At 43.8% G+C, this 20,946-nt stretch overlaps 2 protein-coding genes across 5 annotated transcripts in view; one reads left to right on the top strand and one right to left on the bottom strand.

Moving 5' to 3' along the window:
• Positions 1-606: 606 nt before the first annotated feature.
• On the bottom strand, positions 607-16,557 carry ANGEL2 (angel homolog 2). Of its 3 annotated transcripts, none has more exons than XM_066178295.1 (9): positions 16,333-16,557; positions 14,289-14,725; positions 11,883-12,136; positions 10,573-10,642; positions 8,414-8,835; positions 7,322-7,448; positions 6,601-6,661; positions 4,591-4,754; positions 607-1,507 (listed from the first exon to the last, which is right to left on the bottom strand). In XM_066178295.1, the coding sequence occupies exons 2-9, from the start codon at positions 14,716-14,718 to the stop codon at positions 1,353-1,355; spliced, it is 1,683 nt and encodes a 560-aa protein (XP_066034392.1). In that variant the 5' UTR covers positions 14,719-14,725; positions 16,333-16,557; the 3' UTR covers positions 607-1,352. The 3 variants fall into 3 exon arrangements, with proteins under 3 accessions (XP_066034392.1, XP_066034393.1, XP_066034391.1); XM_066178296.1 differs by having other exon boundaries at positions 16,455-16,554; XM_066178294.1 differs by lacking the exon at positions 16,333-16,557 and having other exon boundaries at positions 14,289-15,249.
• Positions 16,558-19,623: 3,066 nt separating this feature from the next.
• RPS6KC1 (ribosomal protein S6 kinase C1) overlaps positions 19,624-20,946 on the top strand; it is an 86,200-nt gene continuing 84,877 nt past the window's right edge. For both annotated transcript variants that reach the window (XM_066178291.1, XM_066178289.1), the window contains exon 1: positions 19,624-19,728. In XM_066178291.1, coding sequence (XP_066034388.1) covers positions 19,624-19,728 — 105 coding nt within the window. The remainder of the gene's footprint in view (positions 19,729-20,946) is intronic.

Below are 20,946 nucleotides of genomic sequence, written 5' to 3'. Positions count from 1 at the left end.
GATTACTCAGATGCTTAAAACCAGACAGCATCCAGCATCCTCAGCATCAACCTGAGTGTTAACAGGTAGAAGAAAGATCTGTAGTTACTGTGACAAAAGTTGCCCCCTCCAAATTCTGAATGTTTTGGCAGGTGGTCATATTTTGTAATGGAGCACTGAGGAACTCCTTCGATTCAGTGGGGTTCTGTGCTTACTACCACTCTACTTCCTGCATTATTCTCCAAGAACAAAGTAATTGCAGTTACCTGCAGTCAGGGAAAGGGAACACAGATGAAAATTCTATAACTGCTTCTGGGAGACAGATGTGTCTGAAGGGATGCAGGTATTCCAGCACTTCAGTGAAGGACAATTCTGTTACTTCAAAGTTGGTTCTACATCCACATCCATGTGTAGTTTGACCAAGTTCCAAGGTTTGTTTCCAGCCCCTTTATGTTTCCTATTCAGGCAGTCTGGTGGTTTTTTAATTCCTTTGTAAACCACATTTTACACAGGATGCCTGAGTGCACAGTGAGAGTAAATATACAATCTTGATCATTCAGTACCTCAGGACCTGGCATTTTTAATAACAAAATGGAAAAAACCCCACCCTGTCACTGGTTGTTCAAGATGTATAAAACCTCAAGATGTCAAGGGCTAATTTTTTTTCTTCCTGTAATAGATCAATTAAGTTTCCTGTGATGTGCTCATTAAGCTTAGCTTTATTTCATATATTTAAAAAAATATTTCCGTGAATAATACCTCTATTTCAGCCCTTAGAATATTAAGCAGCAAATTCTTAAAGCATAAATATTTGCCTACATGCCTTTCTTCCTTTGAAAGTTCCATCTTGCAGCTTCTGCACCAAGAACACTGAGTAAATTCCTTTGCAGAAGTGTTAAGATGGAAGTGTCCACAGAGCACATTTGTAATAAAACATTATTTTCAACTTATTATAAAATGCTGCAGGCACACAAACACGTTCCCCTTTGCTTGAAGAAACACACAGTTCTCAGAATAGTCCTTTTTACTGTGATTTACAATAAAAATCATTAACAACATATCCATGAAAAATAATGCTATTTTGAGTCTGGCAAAGATGTTTTCCTTTATCAAAGAGGAAGCTAATGTAAAATCTTCTCTTTTTCTCCCTAGAAGACTTCATAAAGTAAATGAAACAGTTTGTTGGTTTTTTTAAAAAAAGGAAAGTCCCTCTAGAAAGTCTACTTTACACAACACTAACAAATCAGCATGCAGGTAAGCTTATTTAAACCGGACCAGCAGTGCTTGAATTAACCTTTAAAAAAATAATAATAATCATCCCATGAAGAGAGAAGGTAAAGGGAACTTTACCTACACCAAAAGTCCTTTGGATATTACCGTTCAATGAGCCTGAACTCTGCTAGCAGTGGCAGGTGGTCAGAAGAGTTCTTTTCATTGGGAAGACCATTAACAGTCCAAAGGTCTTTCTCTGTTAGAAGTGCCAACCTGCCAAGAAGTTTCAGACCTCCACAAAAGGAATCCTCTGCTCCTGTTAGAATAGACAAACCGAAAGGAAATGTTTATCATTGTGGGCTAAATATCACACATTCATACAGCTGTAGAGGGAGGAAAACAGTATGGTAGCAATAATCCAAAGCTGTTCCTGTTCCCTGCAAAATCACCAATAAGACAGTTCAGAAATTCTTTTACGGCTCTCAGAGTAGTTTCACCAGTAGAGCTCAGAGTATTCAGAAGGACACTATATAGCAGAGGGGTAAATAGAAGTAAAAAGGAAAATGCATTTATTTGTTCATTATAACTTCTCTGAAAAAGCCTCACATAATCCAGTCCATTACATTAGACAACAGCATTGCTAAACAGGGCTGACACTTGCAAAGTTAAGTAGCTCTTTAGAGTTACTGGTTCACATAACATTTTATTTCTGTATCCTCAAGCACACAGTTCCCCAGCAGGCAGGACATACAGACACTTTTGTTCATAAGGATGAAGGTATTCCTAGCTTTCTATTCCCTTTCTAACTATTCATCATAAGAAAGGGATCTCCATTATTGCCTGCTACCTATTCCTGTAACTACCTAAGAAACCCACCCCCACCTCCTTCCCCAAATGAAACACCACACTGCTCATGCCAGAGTGGAACACAGCTCAAGCCTTGCAATTACCACACAATTACACAGGATGGTTTGGGTTGGAAGGGATCTTAGGGACCATCTAGTTCCAACCCCCTTGCCCTGGGCAAGGCACACTTTCCACTAGATCAGGTTGCTCGGAGCTCCATCCAGTCTGACCTTGGATGCTTCCAGGGGGGCAGTACTGGTCCCAGTGATGTTCCCTGAGGGATGCCACTTGTCTCCACCTGGACATTGAGCCACTGATAGTAACTGTTTGTTTCCAGCCAAATCATGAAGTGGTGCATCCACCAAATCCATCTCTCCAGCTGTTGGGCAGGACCTTGTCAAATGCCTTGCACAAGTCCAGGTAGATGGCATCAGTTCTTCCTTTTCCACAATTGCTGTAATCCTGCCACTAAAGGCCATTAGATTTGTCAGGCACAATTTGCCCATCATCATAGAGCAACCCCCTTTTTCAGCTCAAGTGGAGAAATTTCACTGAGATCCTTCCATGATGTGTAAAATTTAGATTTCCTGAGCTATATATCCAAGTTAGACAACTGCTCAGCAATCCTGCCTACTGCTTTCAGAGTGCAGAGATGATACTGGGCAAATTGAGTGCTTTCGGGACCAGCACAAACTGCAGCTGTAACTTTTGACAGAAATACTTTCTGTGTGAAAGTTCTCAACAAATTCAGAACTTCCCAGCTGAAGCTGGTACTGGCTTCCCAAGAGATACTTTAAAGGACTACCCAGCAATTGCTGAACTCAGGGAGTTCAACATCTTCATCCTTTGCCATCTGCCAGCTTTCCAGCCCTTTAACAACCCAGCAGCTGTTTGCTGCTCTAAAGAAAAGCTTTTTTACTGCAAAGATCTCTTGGGAGGTCTAGAGCACATGTCCACCACGTCTTGAGACAAATTTATCATTTGGGACAGCACCTGCATATCTACAAAGGAGCAGTTTGTTGTCACAGAGAGTTTGGTCTGCATGTAGTGATTAGTGTCACTCAGAACACTCAGTAAAACTGTGCCCTGCAGGACTCAGGTAGATACTGAACCCTGATTACAGGAAATCCTGAATACCAACCTAAATATTTGGCTAAACATAGCAGAATAAACCATGAATATTTTAAAATAAAACTCTTTAAATGGAAAAAAAAACCAGTGAGCCTAGACCACATTTAAAATTCACTTGTACAGACTTTGGCAACTTTAAATACAGAGGTCCAGGTCATTAGAAAACTGAAAATCCAAACCATAGCCTTATTTCTGAGCTCATTAATAAAAACTTTACTAGTTTAAAGTAGTTGGAAAATTCAAGTTTGGTTCCATTCTGTGCTCTGATGTGGGAACAATCTATTTGAAAAGTAAGTGCAAAAGAAAAAAAGTCCTGTATCTCTGCTGGAGTAATGATGGTGCAAAAAAATATATCAATATTTAATCCTATCAAATTAGGATTAAATTTTGTGCAGGGATGCACTCTGCAATTACACAGCACTCTATTATCACATGGCATTCAGAAGTCACTTAAATGTTTCCCATATTGTGGTTTTTCAGTCAAAGCTTTTGTATTTGCCATTTTACATAAAGGCAGCATTTACTGTGCATGTTATATGACAAATGAGACTTTTGTGGATTGACTCAATGAATTTTAACAATCTAGTCTCAAGTTACGAGAGATGAAAGTCGTGTTTTCATTCCACATACTGAAAACAATATTAATTTAGAAAAATCAGTTGCACTCTACAGTGGGAGCAGAAATGGAATCCAGGTTTATCTGCTCCAAGTTCTGCAGAGACATTTATGTGCTAGCACTGCACTGATGTTTGTTGATGGCTTAAACACAGAACTCGTGAGAGCGTGGAAAGCAAACAGCTCAGAAGCACCCACGGAATGAGTCCCAGAGCAGTAAAGCACGGAGAAACACTGTGATACCCATAATGAAATTCCCACAGAGGTACCGTGACTTTCTTGCACCATCTGGTGACTTTTAGCTGCAACTGCAAACCCGAGAGTGACAGCTGGCCTGTGCCAGTGACGGTGCTCAGAGTAAAGGCCAAGAGTCTCTTACTTGGCAGAAATTACTGCAAGACAAGCTGAGAAGTAGATTGTCAGGAAACGGTTTGTTTATCAATTTTAATGCACATCATAAGTTGCCCTTCCCCATTGTGTTGATCGGGAACACTGCCTTGCTGTAGGTCTGGGCTGCATCACTGACAGCAATATTTCTGAAGTGCTACTTCCACTGCAGCTTTCCTGAGACAGGAGCTACAGAAATGTTCAGTCAGATGAAAAAGTTTGCCCTGTGTGGCACTACAATTCCAGTTGTGGTGAGCTGACAAGGCCAGCCACATTTCTCAGGTAACAGCTGACATTCAAAGCACTACCAGGAACCTCTGAGGCACTTCACATGGGTGAAGTTATCACTACACTTCTCTTACAACAGCCAACAACTATGCTTGTTTAGCGTTTATGAAAATTAAAAGTTGCTTTTTTTACCTGGCTGGGCAGCAGTATCATCATTTGCTGCAGAATAGAAAATATAATCCACGGTGACAGCACTTCGGGAGTGACAAGTTGTCACTTCTGGTACCCCAGTTTCAGGGAAGTAATGGGAATAGACTGAAGACAATTTAAAATGGTGCCGCAGCTTCGAAGACAACCTAAAGAGACATCAAAGAAAAGAATTTTATTTTCTTGCATTACCAAGAGGGAATAAGCAATGAAGAAATACCAAGTAGTTCCTGGTTACAAACAAAATGAATTATCTGGATATGTAAACTCTCCTGCAAGCCATCCCGCAGCTTTTGTGTGAGAGGCCTAAAACTCTAAAGGCAAAATGCAGGCAGCATTCTCAAGTAAAAGAGCTGATTAGAACTGGCTTAGCTGACACTTTAATTATAGATAGCTTTCAATTCCATATTCCTTCTGTAAGCATTCATATGTCCTTACTCAGCAATCTCCCCCTGACACGCAGGCAGAAATGTCCATGCAAGCAGCTCACATGAAAGCAGCCAAACACAAACTCATCTAACCAGGCCCTTCAGCAGAAAGAGAATTTCAGATTTTTAGAGGTTTTTTCCTCCCCCAAGCTAGAGGTGTCAAGTTTCCAAGTTAGCTATGCTTACGTCTTTCCTCCACTCAGGCTCCCATTTTCTGTCTCCCCATCATTTGTCTGTTCCTCTTCAGTTCAGCTCAACTTGTCTCACCTGTCTTTTCAATCTTGAAAGCAAACTGCAAAACTGCACCTTTCAGCAAAAGAACTGTCTCTCAGACATTTGCTTCCATCATCTCTGCAAATCATCCATGCCTCAGCTCTACCTGCCTTATCTTGTATTTTAAACCTGGGCTGCAATGTGTTCTAGTTGACACCCAAGCAATTAAAAAAAAATCAGCATGTTACATTGCCTGATTCAGAGCAGAGACAAACATGGCAGTTCGTACAACACAGACAAGTAGTAATTTCTGCTTTTGTTACATGACATCCTTTATGAGGGGAAAAAGCCCTGCAAGAAGCATTCAGCATGCTACGGATTTAAACCACAGCATAAGGCTTCATGTTTGTTATATACTTCTTTCCACAGAAATACCATGACACCTTTTTCATCACCAAGAATCACCAAGAGTTATAATATGACTATCTACAGTGATACCAAGATCTCATTTCTGGTAAGAAATGGCTGACTTGGAGCCTGACATCCCATACGTACATTTAGGGCAATTTCCTTCTATGCCTTACTTTATATGCCTTTACCAGTTTGGCAAATGCAAATATATTCTTGCTTTCAAAAAGCAGTTACATTTTCATCCTCAGCGTTCTAGCCATGGCTTCCTCCTTCTGGGTGGAAATTGTATTACCAAATTCATAATACTCCCCATTTCTCAGACTCAAAGAACTTAAATTCTCCCACAGAACTCATGACAAGGAAGATTTTATGACCTTTCCAGTTCCTTTCCCTCCTGCATCCCAGTTTCACACTGCATTATAGGATTTTACTACATCCATAAACCATTGTATCAAAAACAATAAAAAGAGAGAAGTGCCAATACTTTAGCAGCTGGACAACACTGGTTTATTTTTTTCCTCTCCCTCTTTTAGAAACATGCCTTCTGCATTTGGACTGAAGTTCATGTATTTTTTGCAATGTCCCTACAGAGCATGATGTTCTGTTTATGTCAAGAAGTGACAAAAAAAATGCCAGAAGCATTCTTACAATAAGCAGGCAGAAAGTACCCTCTAAACATCACTGACACCTCAGCTTTGCATTCTGAAAAAATATCTGCAAGTTCCTGAAAGGACATACATTCCATTATTGCCAGTTCTAGTCTTTTGCTGTCTGATCATCCTTTTCATGTTTACATGAACAATGATGTTTTTGCCAAAAGGGCAGACTGGGTTAGGCGATCACCAGGTATCCACAGCTGGAATCAGATATAAATTTGGTCTAAAACCAAAACCAAACCCCCAGTAACCAGCCAAGGGCTTCCATATTTTCCCTCAATACATACTTTTCAGATGCTATTACAATCTCCTGAGAGTTGTCCAGTTTCGCTGTTCCCAATTTTTCTCCTGCAAAATAAAAAGAAATTGAATTTACATTTAAAATAGGATACAACTGAGACCACTACTGAAGAGCTACAAGAGAAAAAAAAAAAAAGTGTCTTTAAGTACACTTATTTTTTGCAGCAGGCAAGATACAATTCACCAAGCTGGATTAAATTCTTGTTCCATTAGTAACATCCCCTCTAAAGACTCTTTTATATTATGTCCCATTCACTAAAAATTGTTTTTTCTGTCAAAGAAAAAAACAGTGGATGAAAGATGTAGCCATACTCAGCAAGGAACCAGTTGCCTTTCCCAACTGTTCCATCAAGTGCCAACACTATAATTCATAAACAGTGGGGCAGAATGCAGGTTGTCCATGTGCTGCATTCCTTCACCTCCCTCTTCCCAGTCACAGCACAGCTGGCTTTTAGGATGCAAACACAGGAGTTTAAACATTACACCCCATCTCTCCTGAAGGGAAATTTCTAACTATTGTCTTGTAAAGATTCAAATTTGCAAAGTTTATGTGAATAAATCACTGTACACTCTAATGAGCCCAACAAGGAAGTTTTGTAAGCTCAAGACTCACTGTTTTTCCCCCACTAAAACAGAAAGTATGGTTTTCAGTATTAGCTGAATGATACCTTCAAAGGCTCACACAAATGAATTAATCCAAAAACTGACCTGCATTTTCTTCCTTTTGTTGCTGTTTTATTTCATATACACAGTTTTGTGAAATACCTAATTTTTTTGGCCAAATTGGAATAGACAAAATTCTTTGTCCCCTTGGAAACTGTTCTTGTCCAGAGACCTGAGAAAGACAAGACAAGCTTTTTTCAGGCAGAAATCTGATTATAAAAACCAAGAAAAATTACACCAAACCAACCTGAAATAAGTATTTTTGTAAAGTTTAAAGAAAAAGGCTCAACCCCTTGGAATAACTCTTTTATAATGAGTCAAATCCCTGTAAAAATAACACCCTTCATGTACATCCACTGTGTTTACCCTTAGCAAGTTCTTTGCGGGTACCAAATTTTTCCAGATGGTTCTTGTGACACTGAGACACTTCCAAGGACACTTTTATCAACCTGACAGCACTGGCTCAGCACAGAGAGCTACCCAGCACAGCTTCAGGATGCTGATCCTTCTGGGAGCAAGCCAAGTCAAATGGGGACTTGAACCAAGTCCCCACTAGCAAAGAACACCCAGCAGGACTATTTTGTTGTCATGTTTTCTCATTTTATGTAGTTCAGTCACTCCTATTACACAGCATGTGACACATCCAAGAGCTGCATACAAGAGCTCACAACAAGACATCTTTTAACATGAAACAGTTGAGGTTCAGCATCTAATTGCAGCTTTGCTTTTACAACTACTGTAGCCACCAAGTTTATCTACAGTAAGAGTCACCTTCCCACAGAGCACACAGTAGGTTTTTGATTAAGTGGTTATTTTATCCTACTTAAAAACTGGGACACTTAAACACAGTGATAAAATCATCCAAACACAGTGATGCAATCATCCTGTGGATTCACTACATTTCAGGAATGATTGTTGGTGAGTTGTTCCTTTCAGAATGCTGGGAGAGGATACAATATTCCCTAAGGCACAGCTAATATATCCAAGCTTATTTAATTGCAGTAACTTCTGCTTTGCAGGCTGCAGAGAGGGCACTTAGAGAGGCACTGCAACGGAAACAATCACAGCAGCACTCATATATTTCTCTTTAATCAGCATTAACCATTTTTTTGGTGAGAAATGAGAAGCACAGCCTACCTTCCCTATAGCAAGTCCTTCATAATTTAACTTTCCTTCCTTTATAAATCTGTACAATGGAGAGCCAGGAACAGAATTGAAGTCCCCACAGATGATAACTGGGCAGAAGGAGCCATCCTTCTGAGGGGCAACACTGGCAATCTCTGCCAGGAGCATTGCAAGCTGGGTCAGTTTGATGTCCCCTCTCCTTGGGTTGTACAGCAGGTGTGTGTTGGCGATACAGATGGCAGCACTGGCTTTACAGTGAAATCTGGGCTGCAGCAGCAACACCAGTCCAACGTTGTCCCTGTCCAAGAGTGGGATATCACGGCGAAAAAATTCCACAGGGTTTGAGGAAATCAGGCTAAATTTGGAAGTTTTGAAGCAAATGGCACAGCCATCAGGTTTTCTGCCTGTCCTCATTTTATACTCACAGTGATACCCTGCAAGAAAGGCAATTAAGAACATAAAATACTATTGTATAAATAGAGATTTTAAAACAATAAAAATCAGAAAAATCTCATGCTGCTTTTCTCACATGACAGTCAACCCCCAGCCTGAAGTCCCAAAGTCTGTATGGAGTTCACGGAGACTCGTGTGCACTTTTCTTTCTGCCCTAATCTGAGCTGAAGTGAGGCAGGACAGGAAGCTTGGTCCAATACCTTTTGCAATGTGTAAACACCTACATACTCTTAAGATACCAGTCATGTTCTTATCTCCTCATCTGGGAAAAAAAACCCAAAAAAAACAACAAAGAAACCCCCACAAGGCACATAAAAAGTGGCCTTGTGCATTTAAGTTTTTTCTGGATGTTACAAGAATGGTTTAGGAGTAATACCAGTGAAGCATTACCAATCAAAAGCCTTAATCACGCTAAGTCATTAGTCAATGTCTAAAATGATTCAAGGAACAAAGGTCTCAACCATATTTACATAATTATGCAATTACCCAGTGAGCAGCAAGTGGCAAGCTTTCACCAAGGAAACAGAGACACTTCTCAAATGACAGTGCTGCAGTTCAAACAAGTCCATCTAAAAACAGTGATTTGCCAATTTCCTCATTTTAGGTAGAGGTGATTTAATCAAAATTTAAACAAGACCTTATCTATGTAAGGAGAAAAAAATTGATCTTGAAGCAGTATCTAGTTTTTGCCATTTTAAAATGTTCTCTGCCCTGCCCAGACCACATGAATTCATGAAGCACAGCCTTAGTGAAGTAGTGAGCTCACACCAGTGCTGGAACAGGGGATTCCAACTCCCCTCTCCCAGATTCGGACCATATTGTTCCTGCCACTTGTTGTGACACTTACTGCTAACTCAGTAAGCCAACAGAAAACTAACCCAGAAAAATAAAATTAGTCTGGACAGTATTCTGCTGCACTGGTGGATTTCACCAGTGAGTGCCAGAACTAGCCCAGGATAAGGGGCAGGACACACATCTGGGAGCTATGGATGGGGAAAGGAAGAGCTAAAGCAAGCTCCAGATCCTCCTGTACAGTAGCTACAGGCACACTTGCCCCCACAAGCCTGGCCTCACAGTGTTGTTTTATGTTTCAAGTGGATTTCAGTCAGTACTGCCATTACTCTCTTCTCTGCAAACACTCAATTCTAGACTACCTCAACTAACCAAAAAAGAAAAAAGTATCAGTCCAGTGCTGCTCCTTTACCATGTCCTCCTGGCATCAGATAAGAACCAGTGCCAGGATAGAAGTGGAGCCCTGGGACTGGCAGGTGATGCAGGGCACAAAAGATTTAGATCAGCTTGAATCACCATGGAATCAACTCTTAGCAACATGTTCCTTCCATAAAATCACATGAGGGATAGTGACAAGATAGTCTATTCAGACTGACTGACAGCACTTGTCTAAAAACCTAATGAATATATACTGACCATGGATAAATTTCGTGCTGATATTTGGAAGGTTTCAAGGCAGAAAAAACATGCCCTTGAAGAGCTACCCAACAGGAATATTGGTAAAAAAGATGAAGGTAATTTGGAGACAGCACTTGATGAATTTATAAAAGAGGATACACAACACTGTTGCATGTGATGGCAAAAGACTTGATTCTCTGATGTATGAGAGTTTTTTTTTGAGGAAACTAGTACTGAGCTCCCAAAGGGTAAGAAGTTACCCTTGCAGGGGAGAAGACAATATATTGGTCCTAAGAGTTTCATCATACCCAGGGATTCCAAACTTGACTTGATCTCTGTCCTATAGTGGTCTTCTTGGACTTCTTGTAAGCAGAGCACCTAAGGCAAAGGTTTACAATTAAAATATATTAGTAAGTACATGAAAATGTTACCACAGCACATTTCTGTTGGCCAGTCTGTACATTGAAAAAAACCACACTCTGAAGCTTTTTGCCTCCATAATCCCACAAAAAAATTCACTCTTCCAGAGAAAACGCTCCATAAGATTATGAAGAAGGCCCCAATTCTTCCCACTTCCCACCCTTTTTCAGATAGACATGTTCAGAGGTGAGATTAAATTCGATCAAAATAGTAACTTGCTACTACATTGTCAGCAGTTCAGGGGAAGGCTCAGGGGGAAGGGATGAAGAGGCAAATGGCCTACTACAGGGTGGAAATCAGGCTTCCGTATTATAAGAACCTGAATCAAAGATCAAACTCAAAATACTAATTTAAGAGGGTTCACAGAATCACTGAATATTTTGAGGTGGAATGGACCCACAAGAACCACTGAGTTCAGCTCTAGCTGTGAGCATGTCTAGCCTTCCTCCAGCACACTGCAGTAACACAGATTTACAACCACCACTGGGTAAAGGACTGAGTTCCCAAAGGGGAACAAGTTACCCCTGCTCACTGAACTGCAGCAACACATTCCACTGGCCCAGCTGACATTAGCTCATTCAAGGTCTCAAGGGAGAGTCAAATCTCAAGCAACATTCTGAAATCTCTGCTTCACTTAAGGTTACACTTCCAACCAATGAAATAGTTAAAAATCTATGTCCTTTAGCAAGAAATTTCTCTGTGGAAAGGGCACCTGCATCTACCAGGGTATGACAGCAGCTGCTCTTCTCAGAAAGCTATCCAAGGTATCTCACTGTAAAGATATATGCATATATATGTATACATTTATTAGGAAAAAAGGAAGAGCTTGAAGGGTACTTTAATTTCCAGATTCCTGGCTAGGTACTAACATAACTGCATTTTTCAACCAGTACAAGGCTATTTTTCTGTGGCTTCTGTAATAGAACTACTTTTTTTTTCAGTACTGTTTTCTGACACAAACAGGATGGATTCTATCACTGAATTTTTGTTGGTCTGAACAAGGACTGAAGCAAAGTTTTACTGACTTGACTTCCTGATTAAGATTTACAATAATATGTGTCCTCAAAAACAAACAATAAACTCTCCAGCCAACCAAAACCACAGCAGTGTTTTTTCAGACCCCAGTAGAGAGTAGCAGAATTTGCTACTTCAGTTTATCAGATCTTAAGAAATATCCACACGCTCATTTTCTACTCACATCTGCATCCAGCTCTTTGATTTCTTGTAGGATGTTGGGAAATCTGTATGTCCAGAACAGCAACCGCTGCCTGCAATGTTTGTACAGGTGAGAGTTGCCTTCCAACAAACTCTGTGAGAGAATATTGTAGGACATGACTGTAAAATCAAATGTTGCCTCAATTCCTGTACTGCTTTGGTCAGACCCTTTATTTTTAGCGCTTTTCATTGTTTTACTCTGCTGACAGAAATATTCCCAGTGTCTTTTGATGGTTCCTGTGAAAAGCACAAGAAGCAGAAAAAAGTTATGTTATGGATCACATGACTTCTTACTGCTCTTAGAAATCATTCTACTGACAGCTGTTTGTCTTTCAAATCTCTTAAATAATTCTAAAGGCTTATTCAATTAGCCAAGATTCACACCCTCTGTTTAAGATGGATTTTATATAAAAATCGGTAAAAAGAAAATCAAACAAACAACCTCAAAACAAACAGCACAAAACCATTATATGCCCTGGACTTCAACTGGTTTGAAACTGGGGAACTGGCATGTTCTAAGGAGATTGTTGCAATCAGACTGCACCCTCTGCTCGTGTAGAAGGGCTGCCAAACTGGTGAGCCAAATCCAGTCTGTTGGGAGTCTTACGGTGCCTTGTGCCACTGCCTCCTCAGCAGAGATGGTGCATGCCAGTCTGCGACACGCTCCTTCGGGCAGCATATGGGCACCTTGTTGATCTCCGTATCCACGACTAACAAAGGGTTAGGAACCCATCAGTCACCTCCAGCCCATGTACAGTCTGTAAAACTCAGCCATCAGCTGCAACAGAGCAGGAGACCCAAAAAACTACAGGAGACCCAAAACAAATAATGAACCCAATTTTCCTCAGTGAGTTGAGAAATCAAGAAATTATTAAGTCTCAGAATTACCAAGAACTTCTGAAAAAGCTTCCTTCACCTTTCTGCCATTTTTAATTTTGTACTTACTGTTAGTAGGAAAATTCATAATAACATATCTGCCCATCATTCAGCATCCAATTACTTTTTAAGAAATATATTTTTCCACTTAAAAACTCACAAAGATGCTTTTCACCCTTTATATCTGACCTCATGTGAGAGCAAGCTGAGGTCCAGTTACCTGTGCTAACAACCAGTGGCAGACTGCAGCTACAGCTGTCACCATCTGTCCTGTTTGGGTAGTAATTGTCATTGCTGTGCTTAGATTATTCAGGACTTTACAGTGTTTGCAGTGAATACAGCAAGGCTTTAAGCTCTGTTTCTGTGGTGGGAGAGGAGCCACATTGCTCCTCAGCAGTATCATTAATTAGCATCACCTTACAAAGGGTGGCTGGGAGGGACCACAATGCCAACCACACTCTCAGATAAAGGGTTGTCGAGCAGAGTAAAGAGAGGACTCAGTAATAAAGGCATGAAGCAAAGGCCATTCTTTTGGCTCCTGAAGATGAGTATGATGTTTCTAAGCCTTATGGGTATTTGTGTCCAAAAATCCCTTTGGGATGCTGATAGCATCCATTGCCCTTTTTAGTCATAATAGAATTTCCAGTTTATTTTGCTAAGGAAGTGATTTATGCAAGAGGGCAACAATTTTGACTGTGTCTCTCTATTTGTCTCACACTAGACAAAACTGTAAATATACACAAGACTCAGTGAAATATTTGGATACTATGTACAAGATTGTATCTCTATTAAGCTAACACAGACACTTTGAAGTTTCATGCAAGTTTGTTACTGAGTCCAGCAGACAAATCTGCACTTCTTCCTGTATTTATCTGGATAAGCACACGTGCTGCTTGCTCTCTGAGGTGATCTGACACAAAACTTGCTAACATGCCAGTGGCAGAATACAGCTGTGAGAACAAAATCACACTGGAAGCAAGCACCATTAAAACCTCAGTCCAGTAATTCTCAGTTTTCTAGGTCACAGATAACTCAACTGGTCTGGAAAGAAACCAGTTCATGTCCACTAGGGTTTATGAGCTCAGGCAGAGCACAAGGAATGAAGTTATACAATTGCCAGCCCAGCTCAGCCCTGCAGCAAGTCAGCCAAATCTTTTTGCTTTTTAGAGCTTCCAAGTTAACAGACATGACCTGGTGACAGAGACATGAGAGAGTGTTGTCTGAAACAAGCTCAGGACTCCCCAGGTTGGGCAATCCCTCACACAACTGACTGTGTTCTACTGCCAAGTGCAGTGAACCTAGTTCTGGTAGACTGTTTGACAGCACAAAACACAAGTGTGCAGACTAAACAGCATTACAAAACTGGACTATTTTTAAGACACATTTTCCTGAGAGGGGTGCCAAGAAAAGCAGTAACTCAAAAGGAGCAAGCACTACTGCTCACAAGTCTAACTCATTTGGTGTATTTAGCATTACAAATAAACACAGAAAATGAGCAAAGAGCATCTTCTACCTTTCTTGCTGCCACATTTTTCTTCATTCTGTGCTACAGAAAGACAAGATTCTTCCTTCTGATTAGACAAGTTTGTTTCTTGTTCAGGAGTTGAAGTATCATCCTGGCCACTGAGTCTCCTCTTCTTTGTCAATGGTTCTTCTCCCTCAGATTTCATACTGGGGTTGGGTAGGTGAAAGCAACAACTTTGTGTGTAGCTATCAAGATACCAATTAGAGTTCTGAAATTGCCTCCAAGGTCCAAAAAATGGAGGGAATCTCCAGTTTGCTGAAAAATCAGCTGAAACAGGGAGTGGAAATGAGGCCCAGGGAGGAAAGTGTCCGGCCCATCTCACACAGCTGGAAACTGAGCTGTTGAAGGTGAGTATCTGGGAGCCACTCCAGTGAGCGATCCAGTCTCTGCCCAGCCTCTGCACATGGCGGGGCAGCATGGAGTGTCTGTCAAAAAGAGCACAAGTTTCATTACTGGCATACAACCACATCTGCCTATAGAAAGCTGTGACTTTGAAGGCAAAGTCATCCTGGTCAGGACTTACACAAGATACTCCCTCTCTACAAGTAAATGCGTACAAGATATTCAAACAAGGTATTTAAATGTTTATCTAAATGATATGCAAAATGGGACTTTGCAAAGGGCTCTTGCATCCTCCTCCCCCCCTCAGATTTACAAGTGCCATTTAGTGTCCAAACCCTATCCATCTCATAACTATTTACAAATTATTTTCTGCCTTGTTCAATTCAAGTGTCAGATCTTTCAAGCACTCAGAGGAAGGACCTTTACAAAAGGTCATTTTCGCACGCTGCATTAACTTTATCATAAGGCTATTTGTAAGGAATGAGAAGATCACTTTCCTGCAAGCAGTCAGAACTTTGTTTGGAAAGCCATTGATTTGGCTCAAATCCCAGTGCCAACACAACAGGGAAATAAAGGTACTAAATCTCAAGGCATCACTCGCATCAGCTTAAGATTAAATCTGTATTCTTATTTCTTTTCCAGGAGAGCAAACCACAGTTCAGCAACTAAAGCCATGAAAAAAACATGTTTGTTTTTTTTCTTTTCCTTTAGAAGAAGAAAGAAATCTGTTTCTCAACAAAATCACGGGAAGAAAGGCTGCGTGACAATAATATCTCAGCTTCCTCCCTGTTTAAATAAGGTGTATTTTGAGCTTATAAGCAAAAGATAACAAAGCTTGCTACGCCTGAAGTTGCACTGAAGTGTGAACCTTCCAGCTGCCATTCAGCCAAGCAAATACACCGAAATACAGAATCATTGAATCACAGAACATGCTGAGCTGGAAGGGACCCACAAGGATCATCAAGTCCAATTCCTGGCCCTGCACAGGACACCCCAGGAGTCACACCATGTGCCTGAGAACATTGTCCAAAGGCTCCCGGAACTGTCAGGCTGGTGCTGTGACCACTTCTCTGGGGAGCCTGTTCTGGTGCCCAACCACCCTCTGGGTGAAGAGCCTTTTTCTAATATCCAGCCTAAACCTGCCCTGAGACAACTTCAGAGCATTCCCTCAGGTCCTGTAACTGGGCACCACGCAGAAGAGATCAGTGCCGGCCCCTCCTCTTCCCTTCACAAGGAAGTTGTAGACCGCCATGAGGTCTCCCCTCACTCTCCTTTAGGATGAAAATTACCTCGACTGCTCCCCACGTGGATTCCCCTCAAGGCCCTTCACCATCCTCACTGCCCTCCTTTGGACACCCTCTAATCGCTAATACACCTTTGAGCAAAACCCGCTTGTCCTGACATGACCCTCTTCCGCCACAGCGCACCAGATGTAGCCCGGCAGACACAAAAACAAAACACTCCCGCGGACACCACGGCATTACTATGGAGCAAAAAGAGGCATCGCTCCTTTACAAAAACCCCCCGAAACCCTTGCTTTGCAGAAAAGCACTGAGAAGCTGCTCCCTCCTAAGCCCCCGGCCCCGCAGCCCCGGCAGCAGAACGCCGCACGCCGCGCCGTGCTCTCTTTACCGCGGCCCTGCTCGGCCTAATGGCGGCATTCAACAGCAGCTCCCCCGGCCCCGGTTACCTCCCGGCGGGCCCGGGCCCCGCTACCGGCCCCGCGCAGCCCCGGCGCCCCCCGAGGGGGTCAGCCCAGGGCAGCGCCAGCTCCGGCCGCCGCGCTCCGGCCGCCCCGCCGCCGCCTCATACCCCGCACGGGCTGCGGCCGCGCCGCGCCTTCCCGCTCGCTCCTGGGACTTGTAGTCCGAGGGCCGGGCCCGCGGCCATGTCTAGTGCGGGCAGCCGCCGCCGCGGCCCGGCCGCCATCTCGGCCCCGGGCGGGTGACGCCCCCGAGCCCGCGCAGCCCGCCGGGGCCGCGCCCGCTGCGGAGCGCCGCAACTGCGGCACGGCGGCGGCCCGATTGCGGGCGTTGGGAGCGTTTAAATGCCGGGAACACTGGGTTCGTGCACTAGCGCCTGCACCCAGAGAGTGGTCGGGCACTGCAAAAGGCTCCCCAGGGCAGCGGTCACAGCACCAAGCCTGGCGGAATTCAAGAGGCTTTTGGACAGCGCTCTCAGGCACATGGTGTGAGCCTCGAGGATGTCCTTTGCTGGGCCAGGAGATGGACTCTGATGATCCTTGTGGGTCCCTTCCGACTCAGCATATTCGGTGATAGTTTCCATACGTGGTCTTCACCCTGGGATCACCGCGTGTTCCTGCACGCTCAGAGGGGCTGAGAAAGAGCTGTCATACGTTTCAAGGTGCCGTAGTATATTTCAAAGGCAGCAGCACCTTGCTTTGTGTTTGCAGAAAAAAACCAAACCCCACTCACCCAAGCAAATATTCCAACATTGACAGGTTTTAAAATGCAGCTGAGGGTGCTCTGCTGGGGAGACCTGCCCACCCTGCAGACCCTGCTGACAGACCCACGGCTGCTTACCAGCTGTAGAAAAAATCCTCTGCCTCTGCCGATGTTGCTTGAATGAGCACTTAGAGAACGCTTTCTTGAGGTCTTCTCAGGACAGGGGAAATGCTGGCCCTGTTTACTGTAAGGAAATGTAGCTCAATGCATATGAAAAATTATAATGCTAAATAGTGCAGATGCTGTGCAGGAACTGTAATCAAGTAAAACACTGTTTCTCTGCATTCCTTTTATATCAGTCATAAAAGTGACATTAAATAACATTTGAAGTTTTCCCAGGAGTGGTAGGGAAGACTGGAATTGAAATAATGCAGTGATGAGTACGCTAGTGAGGCAACGTGTCAGACCCACTTTGGGTTTTCCATTTCTTGGACAGAACTTACTGGTGAAAGGTAAAAATACCCATCCATTTTCTCTTTGTTTCTTCAGCATATGAGAGTGAAACTACTAGCCCCATAACACATGTGAAGTAAAGGATCTCCCAACTGCATTTTCAAAACCATCTTGTTTTGGTAGTTTGTTCTTTTCTGAATTTTTGTATTCTTGTGTTTTAGATGTATTTCTAGGACAGACGACAGTAAGCCATAGCTATAGCAACAACAACTGCTGTTATTTCTAGGAGCAGAATCTACACATAACATGCAGTTATTTTCTGTATTTTGACCTGCACAGGGACACCCAAATTGATCTGTCACTTCAAAGGTTTTTACATAGTAGTAATCTCAGCAGTGATGCTGGAAAAGAAGAAATCACAGAAGCTTTGGGTTTCAATGAAAATGAAGATGTGCTGAAAAGCATGGAAGTTGCGTAATAGACAAAACAGAAGAAAAAGACTAAACTATTAATATGAGGCAAATCGTTTCACATCTCAGTGTTGCTAGATTTTCCTTGACCTAGAGAAGTCTTAATGAGCCAGTTAACACTTATTTGTGGATTTTTTATTCCCGTCTAATTACTATTTTATGTTGGCTATACCATGTGGAAAGATATTTTGCAGAATAAGGTATCTTCAAATTCTGGTTAGTAAGTAGAGGCCAAATTATTTTATGAGTCATTTGAGCTTTTGAAACTCCCTAGTGAATGAAGGCTCCTGACTCACTGAGGGATGCTTTGATTGATTGCGCTGCACATAAGAACAGCCACGGTGGCTCAGATCAATGGTCCACTGAGCTCAGTTTCCTGCTTTCTAAACGTGGTTAGCAGCAGCTGCCTAGAAATGTGCAGGGGCTGGGCAAACTTCAAATGAACACTCTCCCTGCCTCTTGCTGTTTTCAGTTCCATGCATTTCCTAAGCCTGATGTGTTTGTCTCTTTAGTTACTCACTGACTCTCTCCCTCCAGTACTTGAATTTGCAAACTTTTGCTAACTTACAGATTTTCCATTAAGTTCTATGTACCAGCACAAGATATAAAAGACATATTCTTCCCCTCTCAGAAGATAAGTGAGAATGACAAGTGAGCTTCTAACAACCAATATCCTCTTTCTTCCCTCTTCCTTAAGAAAATGTTCCTCAAAGGAGAGGCATTTGCTTACTATGAACTTCAGTACAAGAGACTCTCATCTTTCACAAAGACATGCAATTAAGTATTGTCAAATACTTTATGTCAAAAACCTGCATGAGAGCAGAGATATTCATAACCTCGTAAGGAAAAGCTATCTTTTTAACATCTGCAATTAAATGAATGAAAGCACAGTGATTAAAAAAAAAAAAATCGAAACAGTTTATATAATCTGAGCTGTGAGATCTTCATTGGTACAGACCCCGCTACAGACGAGAAACTGAAGGTAATCTTACAAACGGACAATGTCCTGTGGCACAAAGTTATGCTCCTTAGAACTGAAGCAATGCCCCTCAAACCCTGGAGGTTTTCCTAACATCGAAGTGTTCTGCAGACCTGTGCACGCCCGAGAGCCCATCCGCAGGGACAAGTCCAGGTGCAGCTTAAAGAACCTGGAGGAGACACAACACACGGAGCATGGTGACTCGATAACCATCAATCTTGCCTTTCCGGCAGCGTTCCTCTTTAAAATCCGTGAGTCATTTCTGCGTTACAGGCCTATGGATTTAGGGCAGCATAGCTTAAAATAGCCCACGGCAGACGCTGGGAGCGGCGTACCAGGGGCTCATTACGGATTTGTAGAGGCCACGGGCTCCTGTGTGAGCGAGGGGCTCGGCGGTCAGTCCCCGCCAAGTGTAAACCCCCCACGGCCGTGCCCTTGCAGAGCACCTGGAACGGGGCTGCCACGTCTGGGCCGCGACAGCTCGGCCTCATCCCTGCGGCGCGGACCTTCAGCCTCGGGGAAAGACCGGGAGCCGGGGATCCCCGCACCCGAGCATCCCGCGGCGGCCGGGCGGGGCTCCCCGGGCCGGGCCCCCGGTACCGCCCGGGCGGGGCGGGGCGTTCCCGGGCGCCGCTTCCGCCTGTGCCGGGCGGCGCGGCGGGGGCAGCAGCAGGATGCTGAGCCCTCGGGAGCGCGGCGCCGACCTGGCCCGCTTCTACACCGTGACGGAGCCGCGCCGCCACCCCCGCGGCCACACCGTCTACAAGGTCACGGCGCGGGTGAGTCGGCGGCCGCCGCCCAGCCCCTCGCCCCCGCGGCTCCCCGCGCCCGGCCTGCCCCGCGTTCCGGCTGTAAAGCCACCGCTGGGTGCGGAATAGCGCCCGCGGCTGCCGTGCCCGGCCGCGACGTGGAAGCCACTGTGCGGGACACGGGTGGGAGAGAGGGAGGGATGGGGCGTAGATGGAACACGGCGGCCACTCCCGAGCCGAGCCCCGGTCGCCTCCTGCAAACTTGTAGGCTCGCAACGTTGTAATGGCCTCAGACGCGCTTTGCAATTGACTCTCCATTTCCTTGCTGTGCGTTGCAGGGCATGCGAGAGTAGCTTAAAGACAAACAGCTCCTTCTCTTTTTTTTTCCCCGTTCTTCCGCCCCAGCTCTGGTGGGTAGGTTGCGGTGGGATTGCCCGGCGTTGCCGGCAGCCCCGCAGCGCAGCGCGCTCGGGAGGAGCCGGGACCGAGCGGAGTGCGGGGCCGTGCCCGCCCACGCCGGCAGCGCCGGGTGCCCGAGCCGCGCAGGGAGCCGGAGCCTGCCCACGGGGGTCCGGCCCGGGCGGGCACTGCGCCCTGCATCGGTCAGGCCTAGCACGAGAAGCAGGAAAGCCGCTGCAGATGTTGGGAGAGCTGCTGTGGTGCTGGCTGTGATGAAAGCTCCGTCTGTTCTCCTAGGGAAATTCCTTGCTTTCTTTTCCACTTTCCTATTAAACCAAAAGAAGGGAGGCGAATAAGTAAATACGTGGAGATAGGTTCAAGAGGAGTGGCAGTTTAGCTCGCAGGTGTGGTGGGATATATTGAGAGCATCAGAAAGTGTCACAGAGAGACAGAGTTTCTTTAAATGACCCGTGATCTCGTAGTTACTGCAGCTGTAGACACCCTGCCTGTAAGAGCAAGGTATGCTTATAAAGACCCTCCTCTTAATTCAAAGAATACAGCATTCTGTATAGGTATGGAGATTATAATGTCAGGTTGTTAGCCTAGTTTGTATGACTTGTAAAACCAAACACAAATATGGAACAAATATGTTTAAGCTGTTCTTTTTAGTCCAGCACAACTTAGTATTTGTGAAGAGGAAAAAAAGAGTTGCCTTTTCCTCTGATGCTGCAATTTAAAAAAGCCTTTCCTGAAATAGATGCAGAGAGGAAAACAGTGCCATCACATCTTTCTGCAGTTGCTCTTGATGGCCCAAGTGTGTGTGTGTACTGAAGAGCTGTGTCAGTGAAA

This window comes from Chamaea fasciata, unplaced genomic scaffold, assembly GCF_029207755.1.
Source record: "Chamaea fasciata isolate MVZ Bird 193981 ecotype frontalis unplaced genomic scaffold, bChaFas1.0.hap1 SCAF_3, whole genome shotgun sequence".
NCBI classification, from domain to species: domain Eukaryota; kingdom Metazoa; phylum Chordata; class Aves; order Passeriformes; family Sylviidae; genus Chamaea; species Chamaea fasciata.
This window is presented reverse-complemented; position numbering and strand designations above follow the sequence as displayed.